At 47.3% G+C, this 15,728-nt stretch overlaps 1 protein-coding gene across 1 annotated transcript in view; it reads right to left on the minus strand.

Moving 5' to 3' along the window:
- The window catches only part of LOC133341908 (calcium-activated potassium channel subunit alpha-1-like), a 160,039-nt gene that overhangs the window by 74,973 nt on the left and 69,338 nt on the right, over window positions 1–15,728 (minus strand). Inside the window, 1 exon segment of the mRNA XM_061550729.1 lies at window positions 5,690–5,781. Within this exon segment, the coding sequence (XP_061406713.1) occupies window positions 5,690–5,781 (92 nt within the window).

Below are 15,728 nucleotides of genomic sequence, written 5' to 3' on the forward strand. Positions count from 1 at the left end.
CGCAGTGAGCTTCACGAATTTTTGCGACCCACCAACCCTGGACTACAGGCGTGCATTGCCACGAGTGCCCGGCAATCATCGGCAGATGTCTGGATTCTAACGAGGCCTGTTCAACGATAACCGCAAACAAAACGGTTCAACTCTTTTCGGAACCGATTACCGGTTTCCGAATGTCAGGATCCGGTAAACATTTCCGGCGGAATGTTAGAGAGTAACGAATGCAACCGATTGCCATGCACGCACGAACGTGCAGATGACAAGGGCACCGTGTGGTAAGTATTGCCCTCGTTTCTAAGTCAAAGAGGGTAACGTCGAAGCGCTGCAACTGCTGGCAGAAGAACCTCAACCTGCGGATGTTTGGTCTACTCTTTCCACGCTAACCGGACGTCTGGCTAGGAAGATCTGGGTGTACCCACACTTTACCCCGCCATGCACAGCTTTGACAATCGGGTACCTGTGGTGTTACCTGTTTCTGTTTTCTTCGTCAATGTTTTTTTTGCCGTCCACAGGACTCTTCATTGCATCGTTCATGAGCAGCTCTCTCGCACGGGTCACGAACGTGTAAACCAGACTTAGCCCACCCCTCTCCCCACAATCTCTCACTCTCACTTCGGCACCATGAGCGGGGTGCATGCTGCTGGGTGCACAGAGGCGGTGGGCGGCGGTGAGAGGTGTGGGTGGAGGAGGGGGGGGGGAAATCTAATAAACTTTACCCATCGTTTCAAGCGGCGCCCAGGTCGCGATTGGAAACGGTCTCGAACTGAGAGTGGGGACAGCCACACGGCGTGGAGGTGAGCGAGTGGGAGCTGCGGGGGTTGACGGGGCTGGGTTGGCTCCGGTTCAAGGACTCCTATTGCAGACAAGTGTGACAAACGACCCATTCTAGAGTTTCCCCAAGCGCGCGCGCACACGCACGCCGGGCAGGCAATCATTTCCCCCACCGTCACCGGCGCAGGGAACACGCGTGGCAACGAAGCGAAGTCATTTATTTATTCGATTCCGCGGGGCAGGCAATCTGATATGAATATGCCGCAGATATTTTTTTAATGCGCTCGGCCATGTGAGGAATAGGGGTATCTCTTGCCAGCGGCTGGCCCCAGTCCAAGCTTTCCGAAATGCCGTGTATTATTTAGGGAGGGTCTGGCCTGAGCGCTGCTCTGACAGGGGCGCTCGGCTCGCGATTGGAAGCTCTCCAGTTCATATGTCGGTCAGGGCTCGATTCATCCCTCCGCCGTTCCTAGGGAGTCGATACAAACATGGGGTGCCAGTTTGCGGGTCATCTTATGGAGATACTGGCCCTCACCATAGGAATATGACATTTTCACAAACGCCTCAAGGCTGACAAGGGAGACAGAACACTCTTTCACATTCCAGGGATATTTTAGTTTTACTTTGATTTAAAGCACATTCAGCAAATGCCAGATGTGGGTTGGGCACATTCTCCGAGGTGAAAGCTGAATGAAGGGAGTTCTGTAAGGAAGGATGTTGGGAAAGAGGCCAAGAGGAAGAAAAATACGAAGCTGCTTGAGGGCTTTGGGGGAAGGGTCCAGACATTGAAATGAGGAAAGCTCTAGATTGGACAGAGCGGAGGGAGTTGGAGCCAGACCTGACATTTCGCGGAGGACTAATGAAGGCACGTGCTGGTTGTATATCAACAGCGGATGCAAAGCTGAGGCTGGTCAACTCCTTTAAGATGCAAGCTTTGGGCGTGTGCCTCAGTGTAGCGAGAGGTAGGCTGCGTTCATGAATGTTGCCACGTGGATGATGTGTGTTGTACTAATACAGATCGTTTAAAATCAGTTTTTGCCTATAGAGTCAGGGCACACAACAACATACGTATCGCAGGCCACACCGTGCTGATGGAGAGACATCAAAGATGAAACTAATCCGAGGTTGTCCTGGGAGGGATGCAGGATCAATGGGTTAAAGGTAATTTAATTTCAGTCACAACCCCCATTCTTACTGATCATCAACTTTAAGTCAATAAAAAAATACTCCTCTGCCTGGCATCTGCCATATGATTGTGGAGATTCAACCTGAGGCCCAGTGCCACTAATCTACACATTGCTAAGCATCGAGACTCTTAAAGGTTTACACTTTAACTGTGACTTGGATATACGGGATACTTATTTATTTAATAGCAGTCTTTAAAGAGTAATCAGTTATGAAATTGACCGTAATTTTGTAGGTGCTTAAACATCCCTTGAATGGTGACTAATTGGCGGGTAATTATTCAGGCATCATCTTTATTGAACGTCGTGGCAGAATAGATAAAGTAGATATTATCGCATTTAATGGTGCACTCCTCGATAAATTGTAATCAAATATTAATTAACAGGCTATTTATGACAAAGCGTTGCATTTAACGGTCTTAAAACAATGCCCATGGTCCCTTGAAGTGTATAATTTGTACATATTGCTCTAAAAGCATAATAGTGTTCAAAACGTTCACATTCTATTTAATTGGTTAATATTTCACAGCTTTCATTGCTTAATTTGATCAAATTACATTTTACGACGATAAATTATAAAACCAACATTCCCACTTGACGATTCATCTCGAGCACCATTTTAATCGATCATCTTCATCTTTTTAAGCAATTTGGTGAATCTAATCAATAAGCGAGACTTGTGCAACAGCGGCTAAAGGATATACGACTGATACTGGTAGGAACCCACTGGTTCCACCATCTCACAGGGGATTATTGTGTCCGTCCGTCGTGCATCCAAAAATGGGAGGGGTGGGGCTGAGTGGAGAGGGGAGGGTGGGAAGGGGCTTGGTGGGGAGGGAGGGGCTGGGTGGGGGGAGGGTGGGGAGGGGCTGGGTGGGGAGGGTGGGGCTGGGTGGGGAGGGGAGGGTGGGGAGGGGCTGGGTGGGGATGGTGGGGAGGGGCTGGGTGGGGAGGGTGGGGCTGGGTCGGGGTTGGGAGGGGTGGGGCTGGGTGGGGAGGGGCTGGTCACTCCGTGGTGCCCTTATAAAACTCAACGTTTAACTTACTCACGCCGGCTTGTGCCCGCCCTCACAGTCGGGCATATTTGCGGAATACACCACGCCGCCGTTGACCCTGGCCATTGACCGAGCAACCCAACGTTCCTACCAGCTCCCTCCGCAGGAATGTGTAAATATGTCGTAAAAAGAGTGTGGATCGAGCGCCGAGGGGAGGGAAGAGGGGGAGTGTTGTGATTGGGAAAGGCCGTGAGTCAGATTCAGATGGAGGCTTGAGCCAGTATGTGCACAGGGAGAGGGAGCAATGGCAATGAGGAGTCCCAGAAGGGCATTCTAGAGGAGACGGAGTGACCTCCCATCGAGTTACTATGGATCTGACAAAGAGAGGCCTCTGCTCCTCGTATGAGAGTTGTTAAAATAAGTGTCCCTTGCATTGCCAGTAACGGAAATCAAAACAAACTCTAACAAACCAGTTACCGGACTGCTGCAAGTATATATATCTACAGCAATAAACATAAACAATTTACCCGATCAGCACACTTGCCATGCAGAGGCGGCCGGTTGGATTCCATCTCCCTGTTGTGGCAGTTGAAACAATGGAACAGGTTTCTTAAATCCCCCCCCCGCCCCCCCACCACCTCAGTCCAACAAGCCGTAGTAAATGGGTATATATGGGGGTATTTGGCCTACTCTTCCACACGTGGCCAGACATCTTTAAAGAGGTGGGAGCAGCCACATTTCCTCGCACCATGCACAACCTGCCTGCCCGACTAACCATGGTCGCCGGTTGGACAGATCCTTTAATAATCTCGCCCCCATTATTCCAACTCTGTGCCAAGACATAGACCCGGTGACCACGGCAGCTTCTTCCCTCCAACGTTGACTTTGTGGAAAATGGTCGGAAGAAGAAGCTTGCAAATGACAGTAAGATGGTTCCTTGGCCATGAACGTTTCGGGTGAAGCGCCGCGATTCTATTTAATTTCCCGCACGTATTACCAGGCGGCAATTTTGCTCACGAGAAGCGTAGAGACCACCCAGACGCCGCAGAGCAGCTGTCCGCCGAGGACGTGCGCTTCTCACCGGAGCAATGAGAGCGAATTGAGGCCGCAAACTTGCACGGCACGTCCGCTGCCCTTTAACGAAGTTAAAATGTTTTAATTGCCACCGCACTTCAATCAATTTTGCTGCATGAAAAAAAATGAAAGTCCGCCGAGATGAAAAGAAAATACGCACATTTCAAAGGGCCTAAGGGAGTAATGTTGCTGAGAAATTAGTGCCGTCAAGGGAAGAGGAAAGGCCACTTGACATAACTTGAAAGAACAGACCGGTGTGTGCAGACGTGAATACTGTACACACAGAGATGAAACGCATATGTAAATTTAATGACACACAATCACTATTTTGGTAATTAAAACAAAAAAATTCTCCACTCGGGAGTCAGACATCCGTGCATTAGTCGGATGTAATTTATTTGTGGCTTCACTGAGCAGGAAAACAGATTAAATAACATACATCTCTCGCGTTTACCTGACGCTTTACAAAGACATTTGATTTATGAAGTAAAATCATCAAACAATACTTATAAACGAATGATATTCACCCCTTAGGACCCTTTAAATTATATTTCACTTGACTAACTCAATTCTTCATTGCATGGAACTGAAACTATTTTGTTTGAAATTCTGTGTAAAATGTGACAAAATTGAGTGTGAGAGGGAGAATAAAAAATGTGTTGGGATCTAAGAAATCCAGCAATTTGAATTTCAGTGTATAATATTACATGTGCAACCATGAATGAAACCATTAATATCAGTTAAGCCCTCATAATACACGCATCAACTCATGCTCATACGAATCCGTTATTCGCAGTCGTCAGATGGATTGTGTCACCGCAGGACCGTGACGTCGCACAGAGGCCGTCACCTGGCAGTGGATATGTCATGCCTCATGGCAATGGTGGTCTGAATGTTTATCGTAATGAGACTGACTACAATGATATTGATTATTGGGGCTGAGGGAGGGGTAATTATTCGCCCCCCCCCTCTGCAAAGTAATCAACTGTTACGATTCGGGGTCATGATTCGATTCATAAAATCGATTATCTTTTGACACGGTTTCATCTTCTTGGTTCTTTTGGTAAAGTCACGTAGAAGGGAAGTAATAAAATAATACAAATAAAACATAATAAAATAATTCTCACGACGTTTCGGCCACAACGCAAGCAGCCGTCCTCAGGTGAAGAAAGAAACGTCGTGATAATTATTTTATTATGTTTTATTTTCATTATTTTATTACTTCCCTTCTACGTGACTTTACCGAAAGAACCAAGAAGATGAATCCCTGCAGTCACGAAAGCTTTACATCGAAATTTTGACACGGTGTTGAATGCAGCAGCCTCTGGTGGCTGGAAGGACAATTTTAACATTTCACATGGCATATACAAATGTAATAACATTGATTCCTAGACCGATGATTCGATGCATGTATCACGAGCTTAGGGATAAACATTGATCAATGAATCGATGCATCGTCACAGCCCTTAAGTATGTATATTGAACTTCTTTCGCACCGTACGTAGCCAACCGTGCTAATCGGAGGTGCCGTAAACAGATGGGGATTAGTCCACCCACGGGAGTAAAAGGCAGTGTGGAACAGATGGGGATCAGTCCACACACACGGACAGAGGGGAGTGTTGAGTGATAGTGCTCTGAACAGCTATGACGTCAGTGGTTGGCACTCACTTGCGCCCGCGGGTCGGGAGGTACTCGCCACCGTATTTCCTCCGGTTGAGGATGAGAGCGGCGATCTCTGGCACGTAGCGAGCGAACATTGCCTGGGACGCGGCACACAAACACGACAAACCCGTGTGAGCCGGCGTGTTCGCGCGCTCGGAACCGTTTACTCAAGGGCCCTTATTCTGAACAAACGGCCACTTTTGTTTGGAACCCTCGATGTGATGGAGCTGATTTAAACAGACACGGACTTAAGTCAGAACTTAGACTGAAACGCAAGCGGAAAACAACAGCAGGGAACGCAACGTTGCTGAACGGCAGTGTGTGTTGGAGCGACGCCCACAACAATGAACACAGCGAGTTGGCACAGTAGGGGACACAATTGGACATCGACCAGTCACCTCAGTCAGTCAACCCTTGGCACCTGGGTCTGTCCCGTGACCTCCTGCCAGCGGGCGGTCGACACTTCACGTGACCTTAAAGTGCACCTAACCTGGCACAAGTGCCATGGTGAAGTCACCGCCAGTTAATGGCAAACGGCGGTTGTTGTGTTGCCGCCGGTTGCAGAGGACTGCGGTTCTAGCCCAGCATCTGCCCCCATGAATGATGCGGGCCTGTTGACCATCTGCTACACGGTGGATGTGAAAAAAAATTTCAGCGCATTATACAAAAAAAGAGAAAGACGTGTGTGTGCTGGCATCAAAGGTCCACATTTTTGCCAAATTGTTTGTAAATTACTTAAATGGATATATTCGCAAAGCAACAATCCCAGACTGTACTCTTAATAGTAAATTGGGTGTGAGCCGCGGTGACGTTAAAGAGACACGATTTAGTTGTGGCTTCCCCTTGGCTGTTGGGCTGCCTGTCTGTGCCAGTGACACAGTATAGTGCTGTACATCCAGGCGGACGATCACAGATTGCATTGTTTGCTGTGAAACATCAACGAGGTAGCCACGGCATGGCAGCACAACAAACACCTGTGCCGATTTGTCCGTGTCGCCCCCTCCTGCGCTGGTTTCTTCCAGGTATTCTGGTTTCCTCCCACACACGACATGGTCACTAAAATACTCATTTAAGAATAAATTACCATTGATCCCATTGTTGAATGATCCTAAATTTCGGGAGTCAGTGAAGCATTGCTGGAAAAATAAATGAAACAATTACGATCCTATTTCATTCAGTATTAACAATATCCTGCAAGGTGGTGCTGTTGGTATATTGCTCAAATCACGCTCGCAAGGTTGTGAGATCAAATCCTATTTTGGGTTCAACTCAGGCCATCATCCCTCCACGGTTGATAAGGCAAGTCAGGAATGGTCATGCTCTGTAGAGTTTGGCAGCCATCGCAATTAAAATGTCTAATTATGATGAGTAATTCCTCACATTAGCTTGGAAGGGAAACAGTCTGGATCAACTTTTATCGGTTCACATCAGCTCTAGTCCAAGCGACGCTCTATTGCAAATGCAACTTAGCAGAGAGTATAACATATTGCACTCACATACGCAGGTCTTTAAAGTTTGAATCATTTGGTGTGCGTCTCATTGCACGCACGGTCACAATTAGGGTCGTAATGGGTTTCACGAGTGTGCAAAACAGTAGCACCGCCGCTATCGTCCATCACCATAATCACACACACCCAGAACACACACAACACACACAACACACACAACACACACAACACACACAACACACAGCACACACAACACACACACAGCACACACAGCACACACAACACACACAACACACACACAACACACACACACCCAGAAAACACACAACACACACAACACACACAACACACACACAACACACACACAACACACAGCACACACACAACACACACACAACACTCTCTTTCCCCTCCATGTCCCACCCTGCCGCATATCTACGAATCAATCTCTTGCCATCTGCCAGCCACAATACTCATCTCCAGGGCAGGAGGTCTGCAAACCCTACAAACGCATGCACGCGTATTCCATACACGCAAAGTGACGTATGAATAAACATCAACATGACCGAATGGAAAATAATGAGTGGTAAAATATAGTTGGCTGAAAGGCATCGTGAAAAGCCCTTAATAATCCACGCAGCGTGTATGCGCACAGCAGCCTGATTCAGTTTTACATTTCAGCTTGTCCTAGTCAAATGTTACAGCGTAATAAAAAACTAATTCTCGCAAAGAAAATAAATGTGACTGCATCTCAAGACGCACTACAAACACAAAACAGGGGACAGGAGCCATGAACCAAAGCCAACCAGCAAAACTCAGTGTTGCCACCGTAGTCATTTTACCTCCAGATCCAGTGCCTTTTTGTGTTTCCCAAGTGACCAATTGTTGTCAGGGCGACTAGCAACAAATCTGGCACGATGGCACGATGCAGTTAGGAGCCATTCCAGGTATGCTTTAAGGATCATGCGGCGGTTTACTGTGTTTAACCCACGGTAAATTGTACCGTGACAATTTTAACGACTTTAGAAGGGTCTGTCAATTGATTTTTTTACATTTTGGCAACACTCGCGAAACTGGGGGGCAGGCAGCGAGGGGGGGGGGGGCTAAAACTTAGACCGCTCAAACTGAGCAGCAAGTCCAAGGCCCCAGGTGCCAGCAAAGTGTATGGGTGAAGCACCGACGTCCAGGGACGATAGAATCACGAGACCCAGCGCCAACCATGGGCCTTGTGTCAATGAGATTCACAGCCAGAGAGATGGAGAGGGCCGATGAGATCAGAATCTGGCGAGGTCTACACAGGCTCAGCGCCAGCAAATCCCATGGGTGAGTGCTGGCAAGGTCTGGGGACAAAATTCAAGAAGTTTGTGGAGGTGAAAAAATCTAGAACAAGGTATTGTGGGAGGAGGCTAGGCTAGGGGTCAGGAGGCAGCACGAGAACCTAGGCCAGCAATGGAGGGGAAATTAAAATAAAAAAACTAAAGGCGGGTGAAATAATAAACCTAAATAAAATAATACAGAGGAAGAGGAATGGACTAGGGTAAGTTATGGAGGAATTTTATTCCTCAACCCCCGCACACAGATGTGGGGTCACAGGTCGCGGATAACTGGCACAGCCAGATGTTGGCCGTATTCCCATAATGCTGCATGTTGTTGTGACCGTCACATATTTAATTACTAATAGTGATCATAAAAATTCCATTCATGATAATAAAAAATCTTCGCTTATTCGACCACTTGGTAGCCTCACAGAAAGAGCTGTCCTCTGAGCCAATCTATATGACAGCTTATTGCTGAAGCTCGGTGGTAAATTCTACAGGAATTTCTGAATACATTACTTACGCTATGAACCTTATATTATAAACCCTGTATCAGCATCTTTAAGAGTAGACTCTTACGAATAGTGCCATAGCTAAAATAACAATTGAAAAAATCCCACGAACACAACATTGGTCGCGAACTACTGTGCTCGATAGAGCGGTGCGGCTCACTGTCCAATCTTGCAAGTTCAGCTCCCATACAGAAGTTGACTTGGCCCTATATCCCTCGAGTCCACAGTGCTTGCCCTCTCCAGATTAACTCACTCCTGCCGTGGGGATGTGGAGCTGCCATTACTTTCTCGGAGATATGCGGCCCCTTGCCACGGCCATCTCTGCTTATCTGCTCCTCTCACCAATGGAAGTTTCAACGGATCTCGATGTTCTCTCACTTGGTCTAACAAGGGAACGACCATCGTTTCATTTGGAAACAATCCCCACTTGCAATACGCGCAGTGATCACTGTCACTTGAACCGATACATCGTACCTCCCAAATCATCGAACGTATCACGGTAAAAAAACACTCAGGGGTATAAATGTACGGCCGAGTTATCCCCAACAGATCCTAACGCGTGGAAGCAGAGATTGTAATAAAACACCGTGCAACCACTGAAGCTGCTGTAATTGCCCTAGAAAATGTTCCGCTGTCAAAATGGGAAATATCTCCCTGCAGGGTATGCCGAGTGCCAACCCGGGGAGACGGATGCGACTCAAGGCTATTTCACCATTCAAATATTCATCACTCCTTGATAATGGTGGTATAGATAAACATATGCATGCATACGCAGTTTTGAACGTGTCAAGATTATATTTATGTGTGTGTATTTAGCAACCGATCACATTATTTGCAAAACTCTTATTTTTAAAACTCCACTGGGGTAGCATTTTTTTTTCCAAAAGAGTTTCGTAAAATTGCATGAGAATAATCAGAGGTAGGAGTACAGGACACAATACATCTACCAAAGTGAAAAGGCACGCACACACAAAAACCACTTCAGGCTTAAACACGCAATCTGCCTGGGGGGGTGCTGTGCTCATAGCACTTATCTCACACTCAGAGGGAAGAGTTCAACTCCTGGCTGGGTGGTCCATTCAACCACTGCCATATTTCACCAACGAGAACCAAGAGCCGAAGCAACTCTTTGTGGGGAATCAACAGTGGGCCGTCTTTTGGAAAGTCTGTTCTCTGCCATTGGAATGTGGAACTTCCACTATTGCCTTAAGATCACCAATGGAAATTCATTCGAGCCATACCAATAGAAATGAACACGAATCAACAATTGCTTCAGTAGAGGGAGGACACCGTGAAAGTTGATTTTAAATAAGCAACACATATAAAGTGAAATCAAAGTGGGTTTTTTTGTTGCAAATATGAGCACTCACCTCTTGTTTACAGCCCTGATGTAGTGGTGGAAAACCCCCTATCCCCTGGCAGGAGACAGTCTTTGAACAGGACAACCACACTTGTCATTCGCACAAAGTTACGTTAATTTGAACAATCTTACCAAGATAAAGCTCAGTGCCTATCCTTCTGATTGCAAACCGCACACTCAACCACTGCACCACCTGGCTGGATATGTAATGAAACATCAAGTTAATGTCATCATCATCAGCAGCAGCACCATGTGTCTATCAACAGCTGGATGAAGACCTCTACCCATGCTGCCACCATATTGCATCATCCTGTGATGCCAAAAAACCCATTACGCCCCGTCACATGACCTGATCTCACTGTGTCATTTCTGTTTGATGTTCACGGTGGTCGTCTGCAGCCCACGTGCACTCACTTTTCTTCTTCAACGTTAACAGCGATGTCTCTGATTTGCATGTATTCTCCAATCCACGTGAACCGCCTCTCCCTTCCCGTCTCCCTCGAGGTAGAAGTCTAATTTACAATATTGTATCCGTTTATGTTTCTTTGTACTCTTTTTTAGCATTTGCTCCATTTCCTTCATTGGTCTGTATGAAATAGCTAGAAGTATGCAATGGCTGAAAACCTTCTGTTCCCTAAGCACATACGTAGGTATGTGAAACAAGTCTGCAAATATGTACATATATATGAAGATTAAACCACACATTTACTGATAACAAAAGCAAGTGGACTCGCCAAAGAACAAACACAAATTTGAAACATATTGACTTTCAAGAAAAGCTAAATGGGCCTGCCTGGATACATCACCAAGGCGGATGAGGTCCGGCGATGGATATTAATGATAAGAGTGGTAGCCAAAGGATGGAACGTGACCGAGACAACACCCACCACTCAGATGGAGCAATGCAATCATCTTCCGAGCAAGGGCTACGATAAATTGTTGCATTGTGAGACTGCGAAAGACGCGACGGCTTGGTGGGAGGCCTTCAGCCAGCAATAGGATAGAGCATTGCCGGTGATGATGAGAATGGGTGTTTATCAGTGCATGCTAATGGTTCTTACGTGGGAGCTGTAGGGAGACGCTGATGATGAATTGGCAGCTGAAGGAGGGAATGCCCCCAAGAGACGACCACTGGGGGAGATGGAGTGATGAGACCAGCTCATGTGGAATCTGAAGCTGTCCCGGTCACTCCACCAGGGTCAACTCAACGGTAATGAGTATGTGCTGCAGTTTGAACTGGACATGGTGATAGTCACCACCTGTCCATGGTCAATGCTGGCCTTAGTAGGTGCTCATTAACAGCAGCAGCCTATCTTGCAAAGTCAGGGGTTCTTTACCTGGGCGTCACGCTGCACCCCCTGGGGGTGCGAGATGCCCTTTCTGGGGTGCGAGACGTGGCAAGATCTTTCTCGAAGGTTAATCATCAAAACACAAATTAAGCACGGGCACATAAGTCCAACTACTTTGTTTCATCAAACCTATGTGTTTATACTCTTTGGTTCTTTCAGTAATGTCACGTAGGTATAAAATAAAATAAATCACGACGTTTCAGGCGCAACACAAGCGTCCGTCATCAGGTGAGACAACCACAGCAAGAAACAATTGCTGAAGTGGGCAAAATGGCTGCTGTAACAAGAGGCTATATAGGTAAGAGAGGGGGGGGAGCAAGGGGGGAGAGATAGAGAGGGGGTGGAGGAGAGTGCTCGTGAGCACCCCCCTCCCCTACCCCCCTCTCTATCTCTCCCCGCTTGTCCCACCTGATGACGGATGCTTGTGTTGCGCCCGAAACGTCGTGATTTAATTAATTTTATACCTACGTGACTTTACCCTAAGAACCAAAGAGTATGGATCCCTGCAGTCACGAAAACTTCAAACCTATGTGTATATAAACATTATTAAAAAATTCACGATTGAGAACCAAAGGGGCGCAAGGCTGCAGTAAAGGTTAAGAACCACTGAGCTAAGTGATGGATGTTTGTCTTGTGTGTGTGTGTTAGCATGGTGGCTCTGTAACAAAGGGCGGTAGTGTAGTGGTTAGTGCACTGCGCTACGGACCTGGTAAACCAAGTTAAATTCCCGCTCACGACCAATAAGAGTTGGAAAATATGTGAACCGGTTCTGGGCCTCCCCTAGATCGACTCAGCCTTAAATGAGTACCTGGTGCTGTGTGTGAAAATTAGCACTGGTGAGACAAAGGCGTCCGAGGCGTGGTGTTGGCCACCCACTCCCTCGTGTGTCGTGCCGGCCTCCGAAAGGTGGACACGCGCTAACAGCTCTTACCCCAACAATCTGTTTTCGGCCGTACAGGGGATCTTACGTTTTTTTTGTGTGGTGGCTTTGTGGCACAGTGGCACTGCGAAGCAGTGAGTTGAGCGTGCGTGGGTGCAGCTGAAATGTCAGCGAGGCATGCCAGTGGGAAATCGCTGTCCGCACCCGGCGGCCGGTGCATGGCCCGATAATTCGGCGTAAAACGAGCAGCTGGTGAGATTGGCATCCTTAGCCGCGCTGCGCGAAAAACAAAGGGGCCATTCTATCTCCCATGACCACCTCACGTGTCTTACTGGACCACAATAACTGCTCGCTAACAGAAATTGTCTCAACAGTCGAGTGGATTTTGGTTTGGTTTTCCGGTGCGTGTGCAAGTTTCTGTGTATCTGTGTGCATGTCTGTGGATATGAATGTGAGTGTGTGTGTTGTAGAGCAGTAGAGTAGTGGTTAGAGCGCTGCACTACGAACCTGGCCACCCGAGTTCGATTCCCGCTTACGGCCAACACCAGTGACAATTATCTGAACCGGTCCTGGGCCTCCCCTAGGCCTCAAATGAGTACCTGGTGCGGTGTGTAAAAACATCGCCACTCGGGAGACAAAGAGGCTGGGGACGGTGGTGGCCCACCCACCCACTCGTGTACCGTGCCGGCCTTCATAGGTACTCGCAAACACCACTTGTCTTTGAATATGAATAAACACGTGTCTGTGTTGTGGGGAGTGGTGGCACAAGCGGTTCATGCACTGCACTATGGACCTCCTCACCTGAGTTCGATCGTTGGCCACGGTGAAAATTATTGACGGGTTATATCTGATGTCACTGAGTAATGCCGGCCCTAGAGAGGCACGGCGTGCGATGTAGTGACATCGCACAGAACCAGGGCAACCACGTGTATGTGGGTGCAGTACCGGCCCTAGAGGGGATCTGTGATGGCACCACGCTCTGCGTGCAGTGCCGACCCCTACAGGATAGGGTAGGGTGTGAGAGTGCCGGCCACGGGAATGAGGTTACTATAGGCCGTGGCACTCTGGTTGACCCCAGAGGACACGTGACCAGTTAAGTCTTCACAGCGTTCCCAAGTGGGGGCTAGGGGTGGTCACGTGTCAGGGCTGAGATCCTGCTTAAGGATTCTAGAAGGTGGGCGTGGCTAAGGGCGGAGCCAGCCACGCCACAGAGGATATAAGCCGGGTCCCCGAGAGGGACCGGCTGCTGTTGTTCATCCTCAAGAAATCTACGTTCTACGTTCTACGTCCTACAGGGTCACTAATACGAGGACTGGGACCCAAGCTGTGGTCCTGGTCCAGTTGTAGCTACTCCCAGTGTAACTCATGTAGTTAGCCTGGTGGTCCACCACCATAGGTTGCTATCTTGTTAAGGGGCAGTTACCCCTTGTGTTGATATTAATAAATGTGTTGCCTCCAAGAGTAGTCTGTGACTCAGTTGAAGTCACTACATACGTATGTATGTGTATTTAATCATTGTGTATTGCAATCTGCACTATATCCCAAAGATTCTAATTTTCTCACTGTCCCTTGGCTAAAGGTGTATTATCTCAGTGAGCTCCCGCCTGTTATAAATAATAAATAAATAAATGCCGCACATCCATCACTGTGGTTGCTGTGCCATGCTCTTCAAAGACCATACCAACTGTTTGATTCACCTAACGTTCGTTCTTTAATATCGTTTAAGTGCGCCCATTGGCAAACGTGTGTAGCAGAGCAGTGCTCATCTCCCTGGTGGCCCAAAGTCAGTATTAAAAATGTACATTTTCTACGGCAAGGGCCAGTCTCTCCACCAAGCCAGCCACTGCTATGTGGGCTGTGGCACCGTGGCCAGAACGCCGCATCTCACGACTGGAAGGTCGTGAATTAAAGTTCACGTTTGGGGGGCAACTCAGCGCATCATCGGAACTGCCTCAACAATGCCTGTTGACTCAACTAATAATAATAATTCAAATGTAAATATGCGCATTCCATCCTCGTATCCCAATGCGCAATGCATGAAAAGCAGGAAACAAACAGAACCAGGGCAACCGACCAAACTAAAGAGGGAAGGCCACTTTAAAGAGATGGGTTTTCAAAGCAAACTTAAACATAACTACCGACTCTGATTGCCTGCATTTCAAGTGGCAAGGCGTTCCATAGCTTGAGTGCCACGCTAACAAAAGCCCGTTCACCAAAACAGCGCAACCTAGACCTGGGAGTGCTGAGCAGTTGTAGATCAAAAGATCTTAAGGACCTTGATGGAATATATAAATGTATTAGTTCCTGCAAGAAATGTGGGGTGAGCCCCTTTAAAGCCTTATATGTCAACTGTTCTTGTCTTTGAGAGAAGAGTATAAGCATGTGCGTTGAACTTCTTTCGCACCGTATGTAACCAACTGTGCTAATCGGAGGTGCGGGGGAAGGACAACAAACTAAACACAAAAAGCAGTTTTAAATAAATTCGTTTTGAATCTAGATTTGAAAGTGCATAGCTCCAGTGGCTTCCTAATATCGGAGATAGAAGAGCGTTCCAGACGGCCGCAGAAGTGCATCTAAAAGCGCGCAATGCGGTAACTGTCTTTTTTCGATGGCTAGTTCCATAGGAATGTGGAATTTCAAACACTGGCTCAGAGAAAGCCACAGATATAAATCAGTGCGCCATACTTTTTGTGCAGAGACATTTTGCCTCCTCTGTTCTATATCACATCAACGATACGAAGCCTGTGAACGTTCATTCTGTCTTAAGAATCACCGCCACAGTGTGAATGGGGTTGTCTTTCATTCCCAGGTGCTTGTTTCAAAGTGCACCACAATCAAGCAAAAGCAAGTCAATATAAAACGCCTGCACTTAATTGTAAACGAGACAGCAGGGGGAAGCCATAAACACTGCCTGATTTACTGGGTGATGTTACTCATCCTTGCACGCGTGCACAGCGGATCCTAGCACTCAGTGCAGTTTAGGCGCTTTTTTTCCTTTTCAGCACAATAAAGAATAAAATATGACGTGGAAGGGTACCGTGGACAAACCACGATGCCAAATTGTCATTTCGAAGCAAATGGGGCTGAAAAATAATCGTAAAAATTGATCAGGAACCTTTAAGTGCATGTAGCTAAAATGTATTTATAGTCTGAATGCTTTATGATTCATGTGAAACATCT

Source organism: Lethenteron reissneri, chromosome 12, assembly GCF_015708825.2.
Source record: "Lethenteron reissneri isolate LAM-NWPU_2019-01 chromosome 12, ASM1570882v1, whole genome shotgun sequence".
NCBI classification, from domain to species: domain Eukaryota; kingdom Metazoa; phylum Chordata; class Hyperoartia; order Petromyzontiformes; family Petromyzontidae; genus Lethenteron; species Lethenteron reissneri.